The sequence below is a fragment of the Syngnathus acus genome, chromosome 10 (assembly GCF_901709675.1).
Source record: "Syngnathus acus chromosome 10, fSynAcu1.2, whole genome shotgun sequence".
NCBI classification, from domain to species: domain Eukaryota; kingdom Metazoa; phylum Chordata; class Actinopteri; order Syngnathiformes; family Syngnathidae; genus Syngnathus; species Syngnathus acus.
In genome coordinates, this window is record NC_051095.1 from 17,501,263 (window position 1) to 17,528,226 (window position 26,964).

At 41.7% G+C, this 26,964-nt stretch overlaps 1 protein-coding gene across 1 annotated transcript in view; it reads left to right on the plus strand.

Moving 5' to 3' along the window:
• The first annotated feature begins 465 nt into the window (after positions 1 to 465).
• ahnak (AHNAK nucleoprotein) overlaps positions 466 to 26,964 on the plus strand; it is a 31,128-nt gene continuing 4,629 nt past the window's right edge. Inside the window, exons 1-11 of the mRNA XM_037261463.1 lie at positions 466 to 655; positions 6,562 to 6,625; positions 11,457 to 11,516; positions 11,607 to 11,763; positions 11,877 to 12,094; positions 12,175 to 14,352; positions 14,401 to 15,300; positions 15,343 to 15,625; positions 15,674 to 16,047; positions 16,096 to 16,851; positions 16,900 to 26,931. Coding sequence (XP_037117358.1) covers positions 11,607 to 11,763; positions 11,877 to 12,094; positions 12,175 to 14,352; positions 14,401 to 15,300; positions 15,343 to 15,625; positions 15,674 to 16,047; positions 16,096 to 16,851; positions 16,900 to 26,931 — 14,898 coding nt within the window. The 5' untranslated portion in view covers positions 466 to 655; positions 6,562 to 6,625; positions 11,457 to 11,516. The remainder of the gene's footprint in view (positions 656 to 6,561; positions 6,626 to 11,456; positions 11,517 to 11,606; positions 11,764 to 11,876; positions 12,095 to 12,174; positions 14,353 to 14,400; positions 15,301 to 15,342; positions 15,626 to 15,673; positions 16,048 to 16,095; positions 16,852 to 16,899; positions 26,932 to 26,964) is intronic.

Below are 26,964 nucleotides of genomic sequence, written 5' to 3' on the forward strand. Positions count from 1 at the left end.
AGCATCTCTTAGATTGTGGGAACAAGCCTGAGCATAGGAAAACCCCACTATAGCCACAGCCGAGAGGTGAACCTTGAACTCTGAGTCAGACATGCTGTCCAATATGTGATAGTAGATATGTACTTTTATACTTTTGCTGTGTATCGTATATCTTTATACTACTGTACTGGTATTTTAACGTGTTAACAAAGGTAAAGTTCTTTTGTCATTACGGTTGACATTTGCTTTCTTTTTTGTTTTAAGGTTCCCCATGTGGAGTAGTCAGTTGTCCCATGGCTACGAAGGGCCGCTCCTTCGTAGGTTGTCCCATGGCAGCGAAGAACCACTCCCTCACACTGGTCCCCTCCCCTCTGGAAACCAGCAACCCAACCCAGCACCCTATCCGAGCACTCTGCTCAGCCCAGAGGAGCAGCTACACAGGGAAAAAAAGAAGTTAAAATCAACTCAGCAGAGAGGAGGGAGGGAGAAAGAGCGTGTGGGGGGAAAGAAAACGCCCTGGAAACTTTACTTGATCGAAAAGTTGGAGAAGTCATAGAATTTCGTCAGACAAAGTTGAGAAGCGCTCTTCTTGGACTGGGGAGAAGGGAAAGACGACAACGTTTTCAAGGATGCTCAAGCTTGTGTGAGGCTTCTCGGGCGCAACGTGTGCGCACAGGTATGGATCCAGTTTTATACTATACATTCTTCATATTCTTGCTGTCATCTGAGCTTTGTCTCAAGTAATTATCATAGGCGAAAAACATTGTAATAATTAACAAAAAGTGGAAAACTTGGCAGGCCAGCATTTCTGTCACAGTTCAGATGGCAGTAGTGTTGAGTGTATCAGTAGTAAAAATTTCTTAGTGTTTTTTTTTTCTTTTCTAAAAAGCGGGGGTGATGTTAAAATTTTATGATAATTCCCTTTTTTAGTTCAAATGGAGCAGGTTCCAAAAGTGGGTGTGAACCTGCAGGAGCAGAGTGGAATTGCGCACTTCACTTTTCCTTTAACTGCGCAACAGCTTGCGAGTCAAATACTTTTCATGGATTAAAGCTGAACTCACTGTGATAGTTACTGCATTGTATTTGCATTGGGATTTGTTTGACCAAAAACTCTGATACATTCCAAAACTGTTTATATTCAACACGTGGATTTGTGGTTTTCAAGTTGCACTGGAGTATTCCGCACACTTGATGACAGTTGAATAGCGCAATGACTGTCAAGATAAGAGTCAAATTGCCTGTGTTGATCTTATCACTTGATGTTTTCCTGCGTTGCATGTCAGCATTGGCAAAGGCTTGCAAGGCATGTCGACGTTTAAAAAGTAAAGTTACACAGCCATGCGCGTCTGAAGCCACCAACCAGTCTGGGTGTGGATTCCTCTCCTTCGCCTCCTTCCACCCCCTCCTTTTTCTCTCTGCCTGTGTTCTTCTCCTCACAGAGGCACACCCTTTCTGCAGCCGAAATCTCCATGCTTAAAAATTAATAGCAAATCTACCAAAAGTACCAAAACGTATCAACAGTGCTGGTTGCGGAAAGAAAATATATGCTTGGTTTTAATAACTTTAAACTAATAACTTTAACTTTAGTTTACTTGTCATTATGCAATTGAGGGTATTTTTTCTTTTCCAAAGATGGATAATTGAAAACATACAATTCTGCTTCATCGTTGTAATATGTGTGAGTCCGGGGTTTGCATAACTTTCCAGGAATAGATTGTCAAAGTTGCTGTTTTGACCTCTTGGCTCAATGCTACAAATATTTTGTTCTGCCAGATTTTTCGTCTTTCTCTGTTTCTTCACGTGTCCTTGGTTGGACAGGGGCACAGCGCAGGAGAAATGAGGGTAGAAGGAGAGAGGAAGAAGGGAAGCGAGAGTACGAAGGAGGGAGTCAGTGAAGGGGGGCAGGGGTGGTGGTGGTGGGGTAATGGAATGCAGTGGTTAGGAAAGACAAGCTAATTGAAACCAGGTCTGAGGCATAAAGAGGGAACTAAGCCTCTGCACGTTGGTGACTAAGATGTCTTTCCTGTGTCTACAAGTTTGATAAAAGTATATAACATCCTTTCAGATATGCTTCCAAGTAGAATCTTCTTCATCTGGATCAAGTTCACTCCAAGCGAGTAAAACCGGGGTGGGGTGTGTGTGTGTGTGTGGGGGGGGGGGGTTACTGCAGCAACAAGTCAACTCATCTCTTCATCTCTTGTTGAATTCTATCAAAGAGTAAAATGTCAACGTGTGCAGTTGCCCAGCCTTGCAGCGCTCTCCTGCCACACCCAAAAAAGAAAACGCATTTCAGTGCACTGTTGCTCTTCTCTGCAGACTCTTTGCTGTCGGCTCTAAGGTTGTAAATGTCTGCCGTTTCTCAAATTGCTCCTGTCAAGGTGATTGACTCTGACATAGGTCGCTCACAGAGCCAAATCATTCTCGGGGGCCGGGCAAAGGGTCTCTTGTAGTGTACTTTGGCAATAGTACTCTTGAAATGTCATTCTTCATGTTTTACTTGGTGATAATGTGGTGTGAAGGTTGTATAACATGTTACTCTGTCATGCATATACCTGCATGACACAAAAATGAATAAATATGCAATGTAGATTGGAGGTGATGAAAGCCTCAGAACTGGTTGTGAAATACTCCCCAGTGAACGGGGCCTTGTTCTGGCTCGAGGCAAATGCCGTTTGTTTGAATACTCGTGTCGCTAAGCAATGAACTGACTTAGAGACTATATTATGGTGTCATGTGAAGTTGTTAAAAACATTTTCATGAAAAACACTCTTTTGCATGAAGTTATGCTATTTTCATCCTGTCACTCATTTTGGTGCCTGTGCCAACCATGTGACAGTGTGTCATAAGCTATCATGGAAATCAGGTGAGGCCAGACCTCCGCCAAAATGCAATGGATCTTATTTGCGCCCACTTATCAATACTAACCTTCAACATTAAGTAATTTATAATATTAATAATAATAATAATAATTATTAATATTATTATTATTATTGTTATTATTATTGTTATTATCATAAATTAATCAATGATCACCTGACCACCAAGCATTCGCATAGTCTTGCTCACTAGTAAACAACAGCACTTTCATCCTTAAGGCAAAGGTGACAAAGACATTTTTTTTTTTTTCAGCACTGGCTATTCTTTTCTTATTGTATTGCCATACTGGCCAAAAGGAGCAGAATGGGCTAGGCAGAACGGAAAGAAAGTGGTCTCACACACTTCCGTTTCCTTTTCCTCTGTTGGGCCTGTTAGAGTGCTGATAGGAGGGCTAACCAGTGTGGGGAGGCAGCCACAATATGCTTGGATCGATTATAGAGGCTAAACTTAACGAGGGTGACAGCTATTGCATCATGAATTTATTATATATATTATATTATATATATATATATATATATATATATATATATATATATATATATATATATATATATATATATATATATATGTATATATATATATATATCAGGTTTTTAGATACTTAAGTGTTTCTGTGAGGGGAGTTTACACATTCTCGAGCAGCGTCTAAACATGTAACCATAGTGTGTGAAGTTTTTAAAAGCCCTCCTAGACAATCCACCCTGCAGCCACTCCCTTCTCGTCCATCCAGTGCGCAAGTTTGGAATGTCTCACAATGTCCGCAGTTTGAGTTGTCTGCCTGTAGAGATAATGTGATTTGAGAGGTGTGGTAATACATCTGCCATAAAATAAAAGTTATTTACATAGAAAGCCTTGCAAGCCAAATTGTCTCACAAGGGAAGACATGCTGCAGTGTTATATTTACCGCTGCCTGTTTTTTTTTGTTACTAGCATGATTCAAAGGTTACTTTCAGATTTTTTATCAAACAATTGGACCACCAGAAAAAAGTAGATCAAGGATTCTTTCTGTAATTTTTATCAAACAGCAAATATTGATGCTCATTACATGACACACGGGTGTTAGGCTTGCTTTTTTCCCATTGCAATCTCAAAAATAATTTCGACTTTTCTTCAGGTCTAGTTTTCCAAGCACTCTGCGTCAAAGAAAGTCTAATAACTATAAATATACCTTCTGAAACTATGCTTGCAATTCCGCCCTCCTTTTCACCTTTTGCTCTCTAGCTCTATGAATGGATTTGCACTTGTTCTTGTTTCAATGGCAGCTGTCATGGACAGAAACAAATCCAAACTTAATTATGAAGTGTCTAATGCTGCTATGGATCATGTGCCAAAGCCTCACATGCTATCTTGTTTTTGTTTTGGCAGTTTTCGCACATGGTAATGTAAGCCGAGGTAAAGAAAATATGATATGAAAATATGATCTTGATTTTGAGTTTTATTCAGGATTCCTTTTGGCTTTAGTACTGTGAAAAACAGTTGTTTCAAATTGCCTTGCGTCCTAATATTGCAGAAATGAAAATAATGGAATCCGTCCAAAAAAAGCAACACTTCTTGACAAAGCCTTGGTGTTTTAAAGGAAACACTCCCTCTCAAACATCAACCTCAGGAGAGGAAATTCAATCGGAGGTCCTCCCACTTCACATATCCAGTAATGCAAGAGAAAACAATGAAAACCTGCCCTGCATCTAACTCGACCTTAAATTTTGTCTGTTGAAGTTCCTTGTGTCTATCTCCCGTTTTTTCCAACCTCTCCCAAACTGACAACAGTTTTAATAAGTGGGCAGCTGGCGTCAGTGGGCAGACTTTGTTCTCATTCAGGACTTGTGGTTTGGTTTAGGGATGCAGTACTGAACGTTGACTGTGGAGCACAGAAGAGAACCACTTATCTTGACATGCATTCCTTTTCTATGCGTCACACATACATACCCTATCTGCATGTTTTCAGGGATAGTGAGCGGAGGCCTTCTCCCCCTACTGTAGTTGCACAGTGTGAGAACAGGGAGTCCATTTTGCTTGACAATAATTTGCTACCTCCTTTCTTCCCTCTCTTCTTTGTGGCCTTTATTTTCGCGCCTTGCGGAACCCTTTAAAGTGGCTTGCTCACTCACACTTGAGCCGTAACCACGGTCACGCGGTTGCTGTTTTGTGTTCATCAAAATGATTACATTTGGCAACCAAGTTGACGTGAGCTGACTTGAACCCCAGACTGATTTGCCGCACTAGGGTTAGCTGTTTGAACAAAGGTGTACAACACGTGTTTAGTTGCATGACTGTAGCACAAATGTAACAATTTGATAGTGATCTTTAAAAACCCAGTATTTCAGAGCGCATGCTGGATCGTGAGTAATGTGAATGTGTGTGGTGTTCTTGTTTATTTAAGCAGAACCTGCACATTGGGGGTGTGGTGGCCTCACTGTAGACAGGGGGAGTGGGGCGGGCAGCACAGAATGGAGCCCGAGTGAGGCAGGAAGAGAACATTTCTGTGGAGTTAGTCAGTGCGGGGAGAGGCTGGGCTCCATTCCAGCTGGCCCGGCAGCTCTATCAAGGAATGTGTGCGACTGAAGGCCTGGGTGGGGCCATGCTCTGAGCTTCTCCCTCCGCAAGCATAGCAGAGGTGAAGCAATGTGAGTGGACTTGTGGACTCCACAGGCAGTGCTTTCTTCTGTACATGCATTTTTGTGTACCCACTGTTGGTGTCCACTGTGTGGTCTCATATTTGGGTATCAAGGGTGTCTGTTATCTTTTGACACACTATAAAGTCAACACAAGTGAATCAGCAACAAATCTCACCACAAGCAAGTCATAACATGATGCAGTTCACACACCTATCTAATTTTGTTTTCTGTAAATTTAGTGACTACACCTGTGAGTTTGTTTGAATAATTTTATTGCATTGCTGCTTCAACAGCAGCCTGATGATTATGATACCGCAACAAGAGTGCAGGATGCAAAGTGTGCACAGCTGCTGTACCACTGGTCTCCTTACGCAAACAGAAGGACAACAGCTATCGGGTAGCATTTATCTCAGCAATGTTCCTACTATTTTGGAGGAAAGTTCATTCAAATATGCAATATCGACAAATTAGGCAAACTAAGGGTTTTGGAAAGAAAGATCACACTTTTTTTTTATAACTTAACCGACTAATGATAATAAGAGGGAGGCGTTAACGATGGAGCTGCACAGCCGGTCGCAGAAGAATTATACAGAGGGGCATGTTCCCACTGGTAGATGCCTGCCTTTAAACACATTCAGTCTGGTTCTGTTTGTACTTTGGTCTAACAAAGAGAAGGCTTTGTTTCCAAATGTGCCAATGGGCTGAAGAAACAATCTGCGGTAGTCATGCAAGAGCTTGAGCAAGTCACAGCAAGAAAACATATTAACGAGGCCAGAAAAGTGATATTTAAAAAATGGATTAAGAATTGAGCTGTGCAAATATTTATATATGATAAAACATTGCCTGTTTTTTCTTTTATTTTAAGGTAAACACTTTCAAATATGAACAATATGATAACAAGTTGGCTATATGTCATGGAGAGTCAACCTTTCACTGTGGAACTGGAAAGTCTAAATGGATCATCATTATCTTCTCTCTCTTCTTTGTACAATACATTGCAGAGCTTATTTGGTTGTTTATTGTGATCCAATTACAATGTGGAAGTACCATCTTAAATAAAGCACCACCCTGTCTGCTTTTCTGTCACCAGAAGTCAAGAAAACAAGAACCAACGCATCGGACTGAAGCCCTTGGCCTCGCTTGAGCGATCCAAGGTAATTGTCCTAGACATGATGTCAAATAGGAATCCTCTTTATACAGCTGTTACTGGTCAGGGAAGGAAAACTAAACTTCTGATCCCACCCTCCCACTTCTGCACTCCAAGGCCATCTTGTCAGTGTGACCTCAGAACAGCCCTCCATTATGCAGACAGAGAGCAAAATGTGCTGGAATGTTTGTTGCAAAGCCTCCTTTGACTCGAGATCATGCCTCCGCTGTTCTAACTCGAATAGAAACTTGATACTTTTGCACCCTGTTTCCTCCTCTTGCCACCCCCTTGTTCCTCCCCCAGCCACCACCTGTTGGGTTCCTCGAACCCCCTTCTTATGAAACAAATCCATAAGGGCCCGCAAGTCTTGCCTGTTTATAGTCAGCAGCGTTGGATGATTTATTCCCTTTGAGCGGAAAAAAAGGCGCGGAGAAATCACTCTGTGTTGTCCCTGTAGACCAATGGCAGAGCAGAGAGGCATATCCATATGTTCTTTGGTCACAGTCCAGTAAATAAAGACTTTGTCTGTCTCACTGTCCCACTATGGTTTGCTCTAAATGCATTCCAAACCACACCATATGTGATGGATAGTGTTTCATCTACTCTATCCTTTAATTTATATTCCCTTTAAAGATTTTTTTATTTTAAAGAAACCTGTTTGTACATCTTCAAAATATTTCATAAACACGGCACACAAAGAATGGCACTGACGTAAAAAGGGAAAGAACAGATAATGACTGTCATGGTGTGTGACTGCGTGCTTGTCTTATGATGAACAGAAGCTTACTCATTGAGAAACAGTCTGTTTGGAATTATATGATCCTTTCAAATTAATTGTCACAAGATGGTCTTTTATGGTGGGTATGAAAAAGTATACACAGCCCAGTTGAAATGCTAGGTTTTTGTGAAAAGGCCCACAACCTATAGAACTCAGTTGATTAAAAAATATTTTCAAGAGTGGCAGTAGAACTAAACAAAACAAAATTAGTGTGCACACCCTCTCATAAGTAAGTGCGTTCCAAATTAAGCAGTCACACGCAGACTCAGACTCAGACTCAGAACACACCTGCTATTATTTCAAGTGTCTTTGATTGAACCTAAATAAAGATGTTCTAGTCTGATTTTTCGGACTCACTCTTTTGAAAAAAGCCCAAGTTCCAACTGAACCAAATCAGCTGCAAAGCACGATGCTGGCACAACTGTGGGTGTGGAGTTCTTTTGGTGATGAGCAGTTTGTTTTTAGTTTGTACCAGTGTTTGTTTGGAATGTTTCCAAAATTTCCAACCTTGCTTTCATCGGACCATAAAATCCCTCAAAACTATCTGAGAAATTTGTTATGGTCCAGTTATGGTTATAAACACATTGTCCATAATTTCAAAAAATATGTTTGGAGTAAAGACAACACTGCTGATCACCAAACTAACACCATTCCCACAGCGAAGCTTGGTGGTGACAACATTATGTTTTGGAGCTGTTTTTCTTTATCTTAAATTGAGACCTCAGTCAAGGTAAAGGGAATTACAAACAGTTCCAAACAGTAGTAAGTGTTAGCACAAGAAACTCAGGCTTCTGTCAGGAAACAAAAGAAAAGTCCCAAAATGAACATCTGAAATATGTTTGGGGTTAATCAAAGCCATGTTACATGCTGGCAGGTGAGTGACAAGTCCCATTTAACAAGAATTTGAATGTGATTGGTTAAATCTGACCACACCCATATCCCATATATAAGAAGTTGTGCATGGTTGTGCAACCACATTATTGCAGTTGTTTATTTTACTTACGCTTTTTAAGAGATGAGATGTTAAAAGTATCTCATAAAAGTTAAATATTATATTAATGGTAGAAAACGTTTTGAAATTATTTATCCTGGTGTTATTTTTTTTAATCATCAAAAGCTTGGCATATAAATGGGTGTGTAGATTTTTAATATCAACCGTATATAGCAGGATCTGTTAAGAGCAATTATCGTATCATAAACCTCTCAAAGAGAGGGACATTGGAATACTTGAGATAGAATTTAATAAAAGGTTGAAGGACTAGGACTACCCTTGAGCGTCACCTCTCACCAAGCTCGGAGCTCACTCCTGCGATAGCCATGTGTTATATTTGCTTTACTGCTCTCTTGTTTTCTTTCACTCCCTCGCCAGTTAACTCAGAAGGTGTCATTCCTCCAGCAATTCCTCAACTGTGTCACCCACTTTTTGTCTTTTGCTCATTTTGCCCATCACCAAGCTCGGAGCTCACTCCTGCGATAACCATGTGTTATATTTGCTTTACTGCTCTCTTGTTTTCTTTCACTCCCTCTCTAGTTAACGTATAAGGTGTCCAGCAATCCCTCAGCTATCTCACCCACTTTTTGTCTTTTGCCCATCATTTCCTGCCCTCACCTTTCTCAACTAAAGTTGTTTCCTCCAGCCTTCTTGCCGGTAGCTGCGACCCCTCCCCTCCTCCCTTTCTAGAAACATAGCAAAAGTGTGACAAAACTACACCCCAAATGTTTTACTCACGGTAAAGAAGAGCGACTATGAAATTTGTAAAAGAAAGAGGGTAAACAAATATTAATAATAATTACCATCACGGGCTGCATAACATGGGCAAACCCTGCACAGCCAAATAAGACCCAAAGTAAAAATGTAGGAAAATCCAACAAATAATAATTTTCAGTTTTGACTGACACAGTGTTTTTATTCTCTGATTGCAATTTGCAGTGCATATCACAAACAGTATGATGGAATTCTTAGTCTAACACTAGCAATTTTCATAACTGAGTAAGAGCTCAGAATGCAGTTGAAACAAAATCGAGTGATTGACAGTAACTAGCTGACGAGTAGTTTATGGTGATGTTTCAACCAGTTGCTGGTCTGTACACATCTGCCCAATTAATGACAGTAGAGTATATTGCCATGATGCAATGACAGGAACGTACTGTAGCAGCAAAACATCACAGGTCTGCCATTTTGCTTGGTGTGTAAAGTTGAGGTTCATCGTTAGCAACATCCAATGGCAATTCTCAGATTTTTCGAAACACAGCTAGAATGGGATTATTGGAGCAGTCAGAATGACTCAAAAATTATCCAACAGGGTTCTTAAATTATGGTCTCAAGCAATGTATGACAGTGTCTGTCAAACAACGTTTATTGCAATGCCTGAGGTTGGAATAGATTCAAACTTCAGTCGAGGCAACATGTCACAATAACTGAGTAAAAATGAAGTCAGAAGATCGGGTTGCAAATGGCTGTGAGTCATCGGCATAATCTGTACTATCCCTTTACCCTGCATGTGCTGAAGCGTTGACCCTGGCCCTTTGTATTCAGACTCGAGAGACTAAGAAAATCTATTTTAGAGAGCAAGATTAATATTGTCTCAAAGCATAGCATGCATTCTCCGTATGCTTTCAGTCACACGGGGCCAATCTTTAAATGGACGTGTTTATTGGGCATATTGCATGGTGCATCCACGTGAGCAGTGTCCAGGATGCAAACCATGCAGTAATACAACCCCTTGCTTAATGATGTTTAGTCTCATGAAATTCTCCAAATCCTCCAAATGCTGTGCTGGTTCTTTATTTTTGTCTCAGATTCCTCATGTTCTTTGCTACTTGGTATCTTTTAAAAAGTAACATATTCACCAAAGATTAGTAACGTAAGTATAATGCTGTATATCGTTAATTAGAGAAGTCCATCCATCCATTTTCCGAACCGCTTAGTCCCCACGGGGGTCGCGGGCGTGCTGGAGCCTATCCCAGCTGTCATCGGGCAGTAGGCGGGGGACACCCTGAACCGGTTGCCAGCCAATCGCAGGGCATAATTAGAGAAGTATTAAATACTAGACTGGAGGGTAAGACATAATTAACAGAGTATTTACATTAACTTTATTTTAATATTTTTAAAAAGTGTGTCTATCATTTTATAGTGTTGACTGTGCTGATGTTGTGAAGGACCAGATCATTTGTTTTCCAAACTGTTTATTCAGGCTATTACTAATCATTTGCTGGCCACCAAATATTGAAATTACTTTGACAATATTTGTAAAATTGTTGAGGCTTAGAGAGGGTGTGTACACATCAATGTTGGATGATGCTCTGTTGGTATTGAATCAGTTTATTTCACAAGAATCTCCGCAACTAACCGCTTGCACGCATGCACGCACGCACGCATGCACACGCACACACACTATCTATCTATCTATCTATCTATCTATCTATCTATCTATCTATCTATCTATCTATCTATCTATCTATCTATCTATCTATCTATCTATCTATCTATCTATCTATCTATCTATCTATCTATCTATCTATCTATCTATCTATCTATCTATCTATCTATCTATCTATCTATCTATCTATCTACCTACCTATCTATCTATCTATCTATCTATCTATCTATCTATCTATCTATCTATCTATCTATCTCTCTCTCTCTCTCTCTCCCTCCCTCCCTCCCTCCCTCCCTCCCTCCCTCCATCCATCCATCCATCCACCCTAACCCACCTTATCTACCTCTCTACCTCCCTACCTCTTGTAGCACTTGGCATCATACATGCAGTGATAACTGTTTTGCAACTTTAATTTGGAAAGTAGGCGGTGTCCTATTGGGTTGATTTTGCAAAACAGGGACGATTTGACTCAAGACTTAGAGTAGTGAGAATGAGCCTGTATTGTCTGAAAGGATTTTACCAACCTCTAGTGTTGATCATTGGGAACTGCAAGTCAGATTATTTGGGTATATTGTCTAATGATTGAGACGTGAGTGAAATACAGTGTTGTCTGGAATGAAATAAAATGTATTTAGTTGTCTCTGCATTTGCAATGCTTTAATAACCTTTTCCTCATGCAGGAAACCAAGAGGGTGACGTTCTTTCCCACCAGGGCTTGAGTGCACAAGAAACAAAACAAGGTATCTCTGATACTTTTTCACAAAGTAAAGACAAATTTGAATTTGCCACATCATAACTAGCGATTATTATATGTGTGTCCATATGTATAGATGGCGGATGAAGAGGAAACAAGGGAAGTGCTCTTTCCGGACTGGGAGGGTCCAGATAAAACTGGCCTGACGATTGAACAGACAAGTGAAGGAGAGATCTTTGTAAAAGAAGTGAAAGGAGAGTCACCAGCAGCACGATCTGGAAAAGTCTATGAAGGTAGTTTTTCTTCTTGTTTTCTTTTATTCTGTTCTTTTGTTTTTCTAGTAAACTGCTACCAAACTTAGTTTATTAATTGTTCTTACTGAACCTCGTGCAACTTATTTTAATAGGTGACCAGATTGTGGGTGCAACAATCTATTTTGACAAAATGAGCTCAGAAGAAACATCTGAGCTGCTGAAGACACTGAACCGTCACAAGGTTGGATTGAAACTACAAAATAAAGACAAATCCCCATGCTGCTCTCCCCTGAGCACACCATGTCGTTCTCCGTTGGGTACTTTGACATGGGAGGGGAAGTTAGGAAGCACCAGTCCAGACATCCTCCTCGTAAGTCTTGCTTTGCTCTTATGTAATCAGCACATAGGTACTATTCCAATGCTGCATGCCTTCTGTTTTTCTCTGATCAGAGTGGAGATGATGAGGACTACAAAAGGATTTACACAAGGAAGATCAAACCAAGACTCAAGTCTGAAGACCTTGCCGAAGGAGTAGATGTGCGGACGGAGCGGCATAGCAGCACAAGTAGCGATGGCAGCACAATTACAACTGTAACCCGTCGCATCACCACCTACACCGTGGATATGCCGAGTGGCATAAGTGAGCAACTTGAGCTTTCAAGCTCAGATTTCAAGGGGCAAAATCCAGATGCAGAGGATGGCTCAGTTGGAATAAATATCTCACATGGCAGCCCTTCGGGTAAAGTGGGAGCTGAAGGAGGAGTTTTTGACTTGGGCAATGTCTCTTACAAGCTAAGAGAAAGTTCAAACACTGGTAGTAGGCATGTTTCAATGGGAGGGACAGGAGGTAGCAAAGAATTTACAACAGATAATGACAACGAAGGGTCGATTTGTGTGTCTGTACCAGGAAAAGGAAAGCAGATTTTTGTGACATCCATAGATAAAATACAAGAGGGTGAAGGAACAAAGGTAAAGTTACCTGAAATTACCATTAGTGACAAACATGCAAAGGAATCCAGCTCCATTCATATTCCAAACATATCCCTGAGTGGAGGTTTTACAGATGCTGAAAGTGAATTGAAAGGTCCTTCTGCAAATACTAACATCAGCATTCAAACAAAAAAGTATCATGTTCACAGCCCAACTCTTAAGCAGAACGAAGGGGATTTCAAAATGCCTCAAATAAATATAACATCACATGTACCAGAAGGTTCAAAGTTTGATGTGAAAACTCAGGAAATTGAGATTAATCAGACAAGTCCACAAATAAAAGGAAAAGTGAACGTGTCAACCCCAAAGATGGATGGGAATGTAAAAATACAAGATGTGGTAATCCAGAGTCCTGAGATAAACACTCAAGAACTAAAGGGCACAAAGATTAGTAAAACATTTCCCAAATCTGACATATCAGGCCCGAGTATTACAATGCCAAATGTGCAATTAAATATTAAAGGCCCACAAATCAAAGGAGACAAAGATCTGTCATTACAGAGTCTTGAACAAAATATGAAAGCCAAAGAGCAGGACCCTGACATTAACATAAACTTGAGAAAGACTGGTATTGATGTCAAGATTCCTGAGATGGACGTTCAAGGCCCAGATTTCACAGCACCAAAAATTTCAGGTCCACATATCTCCATTCCAGGTTTGACTCTTAAAGGCTCTAAAGTTATAGGTACAGATGGAGAAATTAAAGCACCTAAAATTGCTATCAAAGACCCAAAAGTTGATATTAAGGTTTCTCCAGGTGGCAAAGGTCCAAAGCTGGAGGCTCCTAATGTTGACATAAACCTCCCCAATGCCAATATTGATGTCAATGTCCCTGAAGTTGATGTCAATCTCTCAAAAACTGATGTACGCATCAAGGGTCCAGATCTCGATGTTGAAGTACCAGATGTTGACATTGGTAGTCCAAGTTGGAACATCAAGGGACCTAAAGTGAAGATGCCAAAAATCTCAGGCACGAATATCAACATGCCGAAATTGGATTTAAATGTAAAAGGTCCTCAGGTCAAAGGTGACGTTAATATTTCAGGACCAAATATTGAGGGAGGGATTGAATTACCGGAAGGAGACATTAAAGGCCCCAAAATTGACATTAAGGGCCCCAAGACTGGATTTGAAATGCCAAAAATTGGTATGCCGAAATTTGACATTAAAGGTCCCAAACTGGAGGGTTCTGATGTTGACGTAGACCTACCCAAGACCAATATTGACATTAGGGTCCCGAAATGTGATGTCAATCTCCCAAAAACTGATGTAGACATCAAGGGTCAAGATCTCAATGTTGAAGTACCAGATGTTGATATTGGCAGTCCAGGTTGGAACATCAAGGGACCTAAAGTGAAGATGCCAAAAATCTCAGGCCCGAATATAAACGTGCCAAAACTGGATTTACATGTTAAAGGTCCTCACATGAAGCGTGACATTGATGTTTCACTACCAAATATTGAGGGAAATTTTGAATTGCCGGAAGGTGACATTAAAGGCCCTAAAGTTGACATTAAGGGCCACAAAACTGGATTTGAAATGCCAAAAATACGAATGCCAGAATTTGGCTCTAAAGGTCCAAAGCTGGAGGGTCCTGATGTTGATATCAACCTTCCCAAAGCCAATATTGATGTAAAGGTCCCTAACCTTGATGTCAGTCTCCCCAAAGCTGACATTGACATCAAGGGGCCAGATGTAGATGTTGAAGTACCAGATGTGGACATTGGCAGTCCCGGTTGGACGATCAAGGGACCAAAAATGAAGATGCCAAAAATCTCAGGCCCAAATATCAGTATGCCAAATTTGGATTTCAAAGTGAAAGAACCTAAAGTCAAAGGTGATGTTGATGTTTCAGTACCAAATATTGAGGGAGGTATTGAATTGCCGGAAGGAGACATTAAAGGTCCCAAAGTTTACATTGAGGGCCCAAAGAATGGAATTGAAATGCCGAAAATCAGCATGCCGGAAATTGACATCAAAGGCAAAAAATTAGACATTAAGGGCCCTAAAACTGGATTTGAAATGCCAAAAATAAGTATGCCAGAAATTGGTTTTAAAGGTGGGTTGGAGGGTCCTGACGTTGACATCGGCCTTCCCAAGACTAATATTGACATAAAGGTCCCTGATGTCGATGTCAGTCTCCCCAAAACAGACGTAGACATCTCGGGTCCAGATCTCGATGTTAAAGTACCAGACGTTGACATTGGCAGTCCAGGTTGGAACATCAAGGGACCTAAAGTAAAGATACCAAAAATCTCAGGCCCAAACATCACCATGCCAAGTCTAGCTCTTAATATGAAAGGTCCTGAAGTTAAAGGTGATGTTGATGTTTCACTACCAAATATTGAGGGAGGTATTGAATTGCCGGAAGGAGACACTAAAGGCCCTAAAGTTGACATGAAAGGCCCCAGAACTGGATTTGAAATGCCAAAAATCAGCATGCCAAAATTTGGCTTCAAAGACACAAAACTGGATGGTCCTGACATTGACATCAAACTTCCCAAGGCCAATATTGATGGCAAAGTCCCTGATGTTGATGTCAGTCTCCCCAAAGCTGACATTGACATCAGGGGGCCAGATGTAGATGTTGAAGTGCCACATGTGGACATTGACAGTCCCGGTTGGAAGATCAAGGGACCAAAAATGAAGATGCCCAAAATCTCGGGCCCAAATATCAATATGCCAAATTTGGATTTCAAAATGAAAGGACCTAAGGTCAAAGGTGACGTTGATGTTTCAGTACCAAATATTGAGGGAAATATTGAATTGCCGGAAGGAGACATTAAAGGCCCCAAAGTTGAGATTAAGGGCCCTAAAACTGGATTTGAAATGCCAAAAGTCAGTATGCCAGAATTTGGCTTTAAAGGTCCCAAACTGGAGGGTCCTGAAGTTGACATCAACCTTCCCAAGGGCAATATTGATGTCAAGGGCCCTGATGTTGATGTCAGTCTCCCCAGAGCTGACCTAGACATCAAGGGGCCTGATGTAGATGTTGAAGTACCAGATGTGGACTTTGGCAGTCCCGGTTGGAAGATCAAGGGACCAAAAATGAAGATGCCCAAAATCTCTGGCAGAAATATCAACATGCCAAATTTGGATTTTAAAATGAAAGGACCTAAAGTCAAAGGTGATGTTGATGTTTCAGTACCAAATATTGAGGGAGGTATTGAATTGCCGGAAGGAGACATTAAAGGCCCCAAAATTGACATTAAGGGCCCCAAAACTGGATTTACAATGCCCAAAATACAAATGCCAGAATTTGGCTTCAAAGGTCCAAAACTGGAGGGTCCTGACATTGACCTCAACCTTCCCAAGGCCAATATTGATGTCAGCGTCCCTGATGTTGATGTCAGTCTCCCCAAAGCTGACCTAGACATCAAGGGGCCAAACGTAGATGTTGAAGTACCAGATGTGGACATTGGCAGTCCCGGTTGGAAGATCAAGGGACCAAAAATGAAGATGCCCAAAATCACAGGCCCTAATATCAACATGCCTGAAGTGGATTTCCATCTGAAAGGCCCTAAAGTCAAAGGTGATGTTTCAGTCCCAAATGTTGAGGGAGGTATTGAATTGCCGGAAGGAGACATTAAAGGCCCCAAAATTGACATTAAGGGCCCCAAGACTGGATTTGAAATGCCAAAAATTGGTATGCCAGAATTTGGCTTTAAAGGTCCCAAACTGGAGGGTCCTGACATTGACATCAACCTTCCCAAGGCCAATATTGATGTAAAGGTCCCTGATGTTGATGTCAGTCTCCCCAAAGCCGACGTAGACATTAAGGGGCCAAACGTAGATGTCGATGTACCAGATGTGGACATTGGCAGTCCCGGTTGGAAGATCAAGGGACCAAAAATGAAGATGCCCAAAATCTCAGGCCCAAATATCAATCTGCCAAATTTGGATTTCAAAATGAAAGGACCTAAAGTGAAAAGTGACGTTGATGTTTCAGTACCAAATATTGAGGGAGGTATTGAATTGCCAGAAGGAGACATCAAAGGCCCCAAAATTGACATTAAGGGCCCCAAAACTGGATTTACAATGCCCAAAATACATATGCCAGAATTTGGCTTCAAAGGTCCAAAACTGGAGGGTCCTGACATTGACATCAACCTTCCCAAGGCCAATATTGATGTCAGCGTCCCTGGTGTTGATGTCAGTCTCCCCAAAGCTGACCTAGACATCAAGGGGCCAAACGTAGATGTTGAAGTACCAGATGTGGACATTGGCAGTCCCGGTTGGAAGATCAAGGGACCAAAAATGAAGATGCCCAAAATCTCAGGCCCAAATATCAATCTGCCAAATTTGGATTTCAAATTGAAAGGACCTAAAGTGAAAAGTGACGTTGATGTTTCAATACCAAATATCGAGGGAGGTATTGAATTGCCAGAAGGAGACATCAAAGGCCCCAAAATTGACATTAAGGGCCCCAAAACTGGATTTACAATGCCCAAAATACAAATGCCAGAATTTGGCTTCAAAGGTCCAAAACTGGAGGGTCCTGACATTGACATCAAACTTCCCAAGGCCAATATTGATGTCAGCGTCCCTGATGTTGATGTCAGTCTCCCCAAAGCTGACCTAGACATCAAGGGGCCAGATGTAGATGTTGAAGTACCAGATGTGGACATTGGCAGTCCTGGTTGGAAGATCAAGGGACCAAAAATGAAGATGCCCAAAATCTCAGGCCCTAATATCAACATGCCTGAAGTGGATTTTCATCTGAAAGGTCCTAAAGTCAAAGGTGATGTTTCAGTCCCAAATATTGAGGGAGGTATTGAATTGCCGGAAGGAGACATTAAAGGCCCCAAAGTCGACATTACGGGCCCCAAAACTGGATTTGAAATGCCAAAAATGCGAATGCCAGAATTTGGCTTTAAAGGTCCCAAACTGGAGGGTCCTGACGTTGATATCAACCTTCCCAAGGCCAATATTGATGTAAAGGTCCCTGATGTTGATGTCAGTCTGCCCAAAACTGACGTAGACATCAAGGGGCCAAACGTAGATGTTGAAGTACCAGATGTGGACATTGGCAGTCCTGGTTGGAAGATCAAGGGACCAAAAATGAAGATGCCCAAAATCTCAGGCCCAAATATCAACATGCCAAATTTGGATTTTAAAATGAAAGGACCTAAAGTCAAAGGTGATGTTGATGTTTCAGTACCAAATATTGAGGGAGGTATTGAATTGCCGGAAGGAGACATTAAAGGCCCCAAAATTGACATTAAGGGCCCCAAAACTGGATTTACAATGCCCAAAATACATATGCCAGAATTTGGCTTCAAAGGTCCAAAACTGGAGGGTCCTGACATTGACATCAACCTTCCCAAGGCCAATATTGATGTCAAGGTCCCTGATATTGATGTCAGTCTCCCCAGAGCTGACCTAGACATCAAGGGGCCTGATGTAGGTGTTGAAGTACCAGATGTGGACATTGGCAGTCCCGGTTGGAAGATCAAGGGACCAAAAATGAAGATGCCCAAAATCTCAGGCCCTAATATCAACATGCCTGAAGTGGATTTCCATTTGAAAGGCCCCAAAGTCAAAGGTGATGTTTCAGTCCCAAATATTGAGGGAGGTATTGAATTGCCGGAAGGAGACATTAAAGGCCCCAAAGTCGACATTAAGGGCCCCAAAACTGGATTTGAAATGCCAAAAATGCGAATGCCAGAATTTGGCTTTAAAGGTCCCAAACTGGAGGGTCCTGACGTTGATATCAACCTTCCCAAGGCCAATATTGATGTCAAGGTTCCTGATGTTGATGTCAGTCTCCCCAGAGCTGACCTAGACATCAAGGGGCCTGATGTAGGTGTTGAAGTACCAGATGTGGACATTGGCAGTCCCGGTTGGAAGATCAAGGGACCAAAAATGAAGATGCCCAAAATCTCAGGCCCAAATATCAATCTGCCAAATTTGGATTTCAAATTGAAAGGACCTAAAGTTAAAAATGACGTTGATGTTTCAGTACCAAATATCGAGGGAGGTATTGAATTGCCAGAAGGAGACATCAAAGGCCCCAAAATTGACATTAAGGGCCCCAAAACTGGATTTACAATGCCCAAAATACAAATGCCAGAATTTGGCTTCAAAGGTCCAAAACTGGAGGGTCCTGACATTGACGTCAACCTTCCCAAGGCCAATATTGATGTCAGCGTCCCTGATGTTGATGTCAGTCTCCCCAAAGCTGACCTAGACATCAAGGGGCCAGATGTAGATGTTGAAGTACCAGATGTGGACATTGGCAGTCCTGGTTGGAAGATCAAGGGACCAAAGATGAAGATGCCAAAAATCTCAGGCCCAAATATCAACATGCCAAATTTGGATTTCAAAATGAAAGGACCTAAAGTCAAAGGGGACGTTGATGTTTCAGTACCAAATATTGAGGGAGATATTGAATTGCCGGAAGGAGACATTAAAGGCCCCAAAATTGACATTAAGGGCCCTAAAACTGGATTTACAATGCCCAAAATACAAATGCCAGAATTTGGCTTTAAAGGTCCAAACCTGGAGGGTCCTGACATTGACATTAAACTTCCCAAGGGCAATATTGATGTCAGTATCCCTGATGTTGATGTCAGTCTCCCCAAAGCTGACATTGACATCAAGGGGCCAGATGTAGATGTTGAATTACCAGATGTGGACATTGGAAGTCCTGGTTGGAAGATCAAGGGACCAAAAATGAAGATGCCCAAAATCTCAGGCCCAAATATACACATGCCTGAAGTGGATTTCCATCTGAAAGGCCCTAAAGTCAAAGGTGATGTTGATGTTTCAGTACCAAATATTGAGGGAGGTATTGAAATGCCGGAGGGAGACATCAAAGGCCCCAAAATTGACATTAAGGGCCCCAAGACTGGATTTGAAATGCCAAAAATCAGTATGCCCAAATTTGGCTTCAAAGGTAACAAATTTGAGGGTCCTGATGTTGACGTAAACCTTCCGAAGGCTAATCTTGAAGTTGAAATACCTGAGGTTGAACTCAAGAGCACAGAATTTGATGTAAATCTCCCCAAAGCTGATTTGGATATCAAAGATTTAAATGTGGACATCAAAGGACCTCATTTTGAAATGAACAGCCCGAGTGGAAAGATAAAGGGACCAAAATTTAAAATGCCAAGCATCTCCATGCCTGACGTGGATTTCCATTTGAAAGGCTCTAAACTCAAAGGCGATATTGCAAATGTTGGAGATATTAAAGCTCCAGTAGTGGATATAAAACCCCTGAAAGTGGATGTTAAAGGCCCCAAAACTGGATTTGAAATGCCAAAAATAAAAATGCCAGAATTTGGCTTCAGACGTCCAAAGGTGGAGGGTCCTGACGTTGACATAAACCTTCCGAAGGCCAATATTGATGTCAAGGTCCCTGATGTTGATGTGAGTCTCCCCAAAGCTGACGTAGACATCAAGGGTCCAGATTTAGATGTTGAAGTACCAGATGTTGACATTGGAAGTCCAGGTTGGAAGATCAAGGGACCAAAAATGAAGATGCCAAGGATCTCCATGCCAGATGTGGATTTTCATCTGAAAGGCCATAAACCCAAAGCGGATGTTGATCTTTCAGTACCAAATGTTGAGGGAGGTATTGAATTGCCAGAAGGAGACATTAAAGGGCCCAAAGTTGATATCAAGGGCCCCAAAACTGGATTTGAAATGCCAAAAATACGAATGCCAGGATTTGGCTTTCAAGGTCCAAAACTGGAGGGTCCTGACGTTGACATCAACCTTCCCAAGGCCAATATTGATGTCAAGGTCCCTGATGTTGATGTCAGTCTCCCCAAAGCTGACATTGACATTAAGGGGCCAGATGTAGATGTTGAAGTACCAGATGTGAACATTGGCAGTCCTGGTTGGAACATCAAAGGACCAAAACTGAAGATGCCCAAAATCTCAGGCCCCAATATCAATATGCCAAATTTGGATTTCAAAATGAAAGGACCTAAAGTCAAAGGTGATGTTGATGTTTCAGTACCAAATATTGAGGGAGGTATTGAATTGCCGGAAGGAGACATTAAAGGCCCCAAAATTGACATTAAAGGCCCCAAAACTGGATTTACAATGCCCAAAATACATATGCCAGAATTTGGCTTTAAAGGTCCAAAACTGGAGGGTCCTGACATTGACATCAACCTTCCCAAGGCCAATATCGATGTCAGTGTCCCTGAAGTTGATGTCAGTCTCCCCAGAGCTGACCTAGACATCAAGGGGCCTGATGTAGATGTCGAAGTACCAGATGTGGACATTGGCAGTCCCGGTTGGAAGATCAAGGGACCAAAAATGAAGATGCCCAAAATTTCAGGCCCAAATATCAACATGCCTGAAGTGGATTTCCATCTGAAAGGCTCTAAAGTCAAAGGTGATGTTGATCTTTCAGTACCAAATGTTGAGGGAGGTATTGAATTGCCAGAAGGGGACATTAAAGGCCCCAAAATTGACATTAAGGGCCCCAAAACTGGATTTGAAATGCCAAAAATACGAATGCCGGATTTCGGCTTTAAAGGTCCAAAATTGGAGGGTCCTGATGTTGACGTCAACCTTCCCAAGGCCAATATTAACGTTAATGTCCCTAACGTTGATGTCAGTCTCCCTAAAACTGACATAGACATCAAGGGGCCAGATGTAAATGTTGAAGTGGCAGATGTGGACATTGGCAGTCCTGGTTGGAAGATCAAGGGACCAAAAATGAAGATGCCCAAAATCTCAGGCCCAAATATCAATATGCCAAATTTGGATTTCAAAATGAAAGGACCTAAAGTCAAAGGTGACGTTGATGTTTCAGTACCAAATATTGAGGGAGGTATTGAATTGCCGGAAGGAGACATTAAAGGCCCCAAAATTGACATTAAGGGACCCAAAACTGGATTTGAAATGCCCAAAATACAAATGCCAGAATTTGGCTTTAAAGGTCCAAAATTGGAGGGTCCTGACGCTGACATCAACCTTCCAAAGGCTAATATTGACTTTAACATCCCTAACGTTGATGTCAGTCTCCCCAAAACTGACATAGACATCAAGGGGCCAGATGTAGATGTTGAAATACCAGATGTGGACATTGGCAGTCCCAGTTGGAAGATCAAGGGACCAAAAATGAAGATGCCCAAAATCTCAGGCCCAAATATCAACATGCCAAATTTGGATTTTAAAATGAAAGGACCTAAAGTCAAAGGTGATGTTGATGTTTCAGTACCAAATATTGAGGGAGCTATTGAATTGCCAGAAGGAGACATTAAAGCCCCCAAAATTGACATTAAGGGCCCAAAAACTGGATTTACAATGCCCAAAATACAAATGCCAGAATTTGGCTTTAAAGGTCCAAACCTGGAGGGTCCTGACATTGACATCAACCTTCCCAAGGGCAATATTGATGTCAGTATCCCTGATGTTGATGTCAGTCTCCCCAAAGCTGACATTGACATTAAGGGGCCAGATGTAGATGTTGAAGTACCAGATGTGAACATTGGCAGTCCTGGTTGGAACATCAAAGGACCAAAACTGAAGATGCCCAAAATCTCAGGCCCCAATATCAATATGCCAAATTTGGATTTCAAAATGAAAGGACCTAAAGTCAAAGGTGATGTTGATGTTTCAGTACCAAATATTGAGGGAGGTATTGAATTGCCGGAAGGAGACATTAAAGGCCCCAAAATTGACATTAAAGGCCCCAAAACTGGATTTACAATGCCCAAAATACATATGCCAGAATTTGGCTTTAAAGGTCCAAAACTGGAGGGTCCTGACATTGACATCAGCCTTCCCAAGGGCAATATTGATGTCAGTATCCCTGATGTTGATGTCAGTCTCCCCAAAGCTGACATTGACATCAAGGGGCCAGATGTAGATGTTGAATTACCAGATGTGGACATTGGCAGTCCTGGTTGGAACATCAAAGGACCAAAACTGAAGATGCCAAAAATCTCCGGCCCAAATATCAATATGCCAAATTTGGATTTCAAAATGAAAGGACCTAAAGTCAAAGGTGATGTTGATGTTTCAGTACCAAATATTGAGGGAGGTATTGAATTGCCGGAAGGAGACATTAAAGGCCCCAAAATTGACATTAAGGGCCCAAAAACTGGATTTACAATGCCCAAAATACAAATGCCAGAATTTGGCTTTAAAGGTCCAAAACTGGAGGGTCCTGACATTGACCTCAACCTTCCCAAGGGCAACATTGATGTCAGCGTCCCTGATGTTGATGTCAGTCTCCCCAAAGCTGACGTAGACATCAAGGGGCCAGATGTAGATGTTGAAGTACCAGGTGTGGACATTGGCAGTCCCAGTTGGAAGATCAAGGGACCAAAAATGAAGATGCCCAAAATCTCAGGACCAAATATTTCTATGCCTGATGTGGATTTCCACCTTAAAGGTCATAAACTTAAAGGTGATGATGTAACATTACCAAATATCGAGGGAGAAATAAAAACTCCAGGCATTGAAATTAAAGGTCCCAAAGTTGACATTAAGAGTCCTAAGAGTGGTTTTGGATTACCAAAGTTTAAAATGCCAGACTTCGGCTTTAAATCTAAAAAACTGGAAAGCCCTGACATCAACATAAAACCCCCAAAGACTAATATTGACATCAAGGGCATGGAAACTCAAGGGCCTGACGTGAATGTCAGTCTTCCAAAAGCTGATTTGAAAATTAAGGATGTTGGATTGGACATCAAAGGACCACATGTTGATATTGAAAGTCACACTGGCAATATAAAAGGACCGAAGTTCCAGATGCCAAAAATCTCAGGACCAAGCATCTCCATGCCTGATGTAGATTTCCAAATTAAAGGCTCTAAACTTAAAGGTGATATTGACGTGTCAGTACCAAATATGAAGGGAGATGTTAACGTTCCGGAAGCGGGTGTCAAAGGCCCCAAAGTTGACATTAAAGGCCCCAAGACTGGATTTGAAATGCCAAAAATTAGTATGCCAGATTTTCGTTTTAAAGGTCCAAAACTGGAGGGTCCTGACGTTGACATCAACCTTCCCAAGACCAATATTGATGTCAAGGTCCCTGATGTTGATGTCAGTCTCCCCAGAGCTGACCTAGACATCAAGGGGCCTGATGTAGATGTTGAAGTTCCAGATGTAGACATTGGCAGTCCCGGTTGGAAGATAAAGGGACCAAAAATGAAGATGCCCAAAATCTCAGGCCCAAATATCAACATGCCTGAAGTGGATTTCCATCTCAAAGCCCCTAAAGTCAAAGGAGATATTGATGTTTCAGTACCAAATATTGAGGGAGGTATTGAATTGCCGGAAGGAGACATTAAAGGCCCCAAAACTGACATTAAGGGCCCCAAAACTGGATTTACAATGCCCAAAATACATATGCCAGAATTTGGCTTTAAAGGTCCAAAACTGGAGGGTCCTGACATTGACATCAACCTTCCCAAGGCCAATATTGATGTCAGCGTCCCTGATGTTGATGTCAGTCTCCCCAAAGCTGACGTAGACATTAAGGGCACAGATGTAGATTTTGAAGTACCAGATGTGGACATTGGCAGTCCCGGTTGGAAGCTCAAGGGACCAAAAATGAAGATGCCCAAAATCTCAGGCCCAAATATCAACATGCCAAATTTGGATTTTAAAATGAAAGGACCTAAAGTGAAAGGTGATCTTGATGTTTCAGTTCCAAATATTGAGGGAGGTCTTGAATTGCCGGAAGGAGACATTAAAGGCCCCAAAATTGACATTAAAGGACCCAAAACTGGATTTGAAATGCCCAAAATACGAATGCCAGACTTTGGCTTTAAAGGTCCAAAAATGGAGGGTTCTGATGTTGACATCAACCTTCCCAAGGGCAATATTGATGTAAGCGTCCCTGATGTTGATGTCAGTTTCCCCAAAGTTGACGTAGACATTAAGGGGCCAGATGTAGATGTTGAAGTACCAGATGTGGACGTTGGCAGTCCCGGTTGGAAGATCAAGGGACCAAAAATGAAGATGCCCAAAATCTCAGGCCCAAATATCAACATGCCAAATTTGGATTTTAAAATGAAAGGACCTAAAGTCAAAGGTGATGTTGATGTTTCAGTACCAACTATTGAGGGAGATATTGAATTGCCGGAAGGAGACATTAAAGGCCCCAAAATTGACATTAAGGGCCCCAAAACTGGATTTACAATGCCCAAAATACAAATGCCAGAATTCGGCTTTAAAGGTCCAAAACTGGAGGGTCCTGACATTGACCTCAACCTTCCCAAGGGCAATATTGATGTCAGCGTCCCTGATGTTGATGTCAGTCTCCCCAAAGTTGATGTCGAAATCAAGGGGCCAGATGTAGATGTTGAATTACCAGATGTGGATATTGGCAGTCCTGGTTGGAAGATCAAGGGACCAAAAATGAAAATGCCAAAAATCTCCGGCCCAAATATCAATATGCCAAATTTGGATTTCAAAATGAAAGGACCTAAAGTCAAAGGTGATGTTGATGTTTCAGTACCAAATATTGAGGGAGGTATTGAATTGCCGGAAGGAGACATTAAAGGCCCCAAAATTGACATTAAGGGCCCTAAAACTGGATTTACAATGCCCAAAATACAAATGCCAGAATTTGGCTTTAAAGGTCCAAACCTGGAGGGTCCTGACATTGACATCAACCTTCCCAAGGGCAATATTGATGTCAGTATCCCTGATGTTGATGTCAGTCTCCCCAAAGCTGACATTGACATTAAGGGGCCAGATGTAGATGTTGAAGTGCCAGATGTGAACATTGGCAGTCCTGGTTGGAACATCAAAGGACCAAAACTGAAGATGCCAAAAATCTCCGGCCCAAATATCAATATGCCAAATTTGGATTTCAAAATGAAAGGACCTAAAGTCAAAGGTGATGTTGATGTTTCAGTACCAAATATTGAGGGAGGTATTGAATTGCCGGAAGGAGACATTAAAGGCCCCAAAATTGACATTAAGGGCCCAAAAACTGGATTTACAATGCCCAAAATACAAATGCCAGAATTTGGCTTTAAAGGTCCAAAACTGGAGGGTCCTGACATTGACCTCAACCTTCCCAAGGGCAATATTGATGTCAGCGTCCCTGATGTTGATGTCAGTCTCCCCAAAGTTGACGTAGACATTAAGGGGCCAGATGTAGATTTTGAAGTACCAGATGTGGACATTGGCAGTCCCGGTTGGAAGATCAAGGGACCAAAGATGAAGATGCCAAAAATCTCAGGCCCAAATATCAACATGCCAAATTTGGATTTCAAAATGAAAGGACCTAAAGTCAAAGGGGACGTTGATGTTTCAATACCAAATATTGAGGGAGATATTGAATTGCCGGAAGGAGACATTAAAGGCCCCAAAATTGACATTAAGGGCCCTAAAACTGGATTTACAATGCCCAAAATACAAATGCCAGAATTTGGCTTTAAAGGTCCAAACCTGGAGGGTCCTGACATTGACATTAAACTTCCCAAGGGCAATATTGATGTCAGTATCCCTGATGTTGATGTCAGTCTCCCCAAAGCTGACATTGACATCAAGGGGCCAGATGTAGATGTTGAATTACCAGATGTCGATATTGGCAGTCCTGGTTGGAAGATCAAGGGACCAAAAATGAAAATGCCAAAAATCTCAGGCCCAAATATCAATATGCCAAATTTGGATTTCAAAATGAAAGGACCTAAAGTCAAAGGTGATGTTGATGTTTCAGTACCAAATATTGAGGGAGGTATTGAAACGCCGGAAGGAGACATTAAAGGCCCCAAAACTGGATTTGAAATGCCCAAAATACGAATGCCAGACTTTGGCTTTAAAGGTCCCAAACTGGAGGGTCCTGACATTGACCTCAACCTTCCCAAGGGCAATATTGATGTCAGCGTCCCTGATGTTGATGTCAGTCTCCCCAAAGTTGACGTAGACATTAAGGGGCCAGATGTAGATGTTGAAGTACCAGATGTGGACATTGGCAGTCCCGGTTGGAAGATCAAGGGACCAAAGATGAAGATGCCAAAAATCTCAGGCCCAAATATCAATATGCCTAATTTGGATTTCAAAATGAAAGGACCTAAAGTCAAAGGTGATGTTGATGTTTCAGTACCAAATATTGAGGGAGGTATTGAATTGCCGGAAGGAGACATTAAAGGCCCCAAAATTGACATTAAGGGCCCCAAAACTGGATTTGAAATGCCAAAAATGCGAATGCCAGAATTTGGCTTTAAAGGTCCCAAACTGGAGGGTCCTGACATTGACATCAACCTTCCCAAGGCCGATATTGATGTAAAGGTCCCTGATGTTGATGTCAGTCTCCCCAAAGCC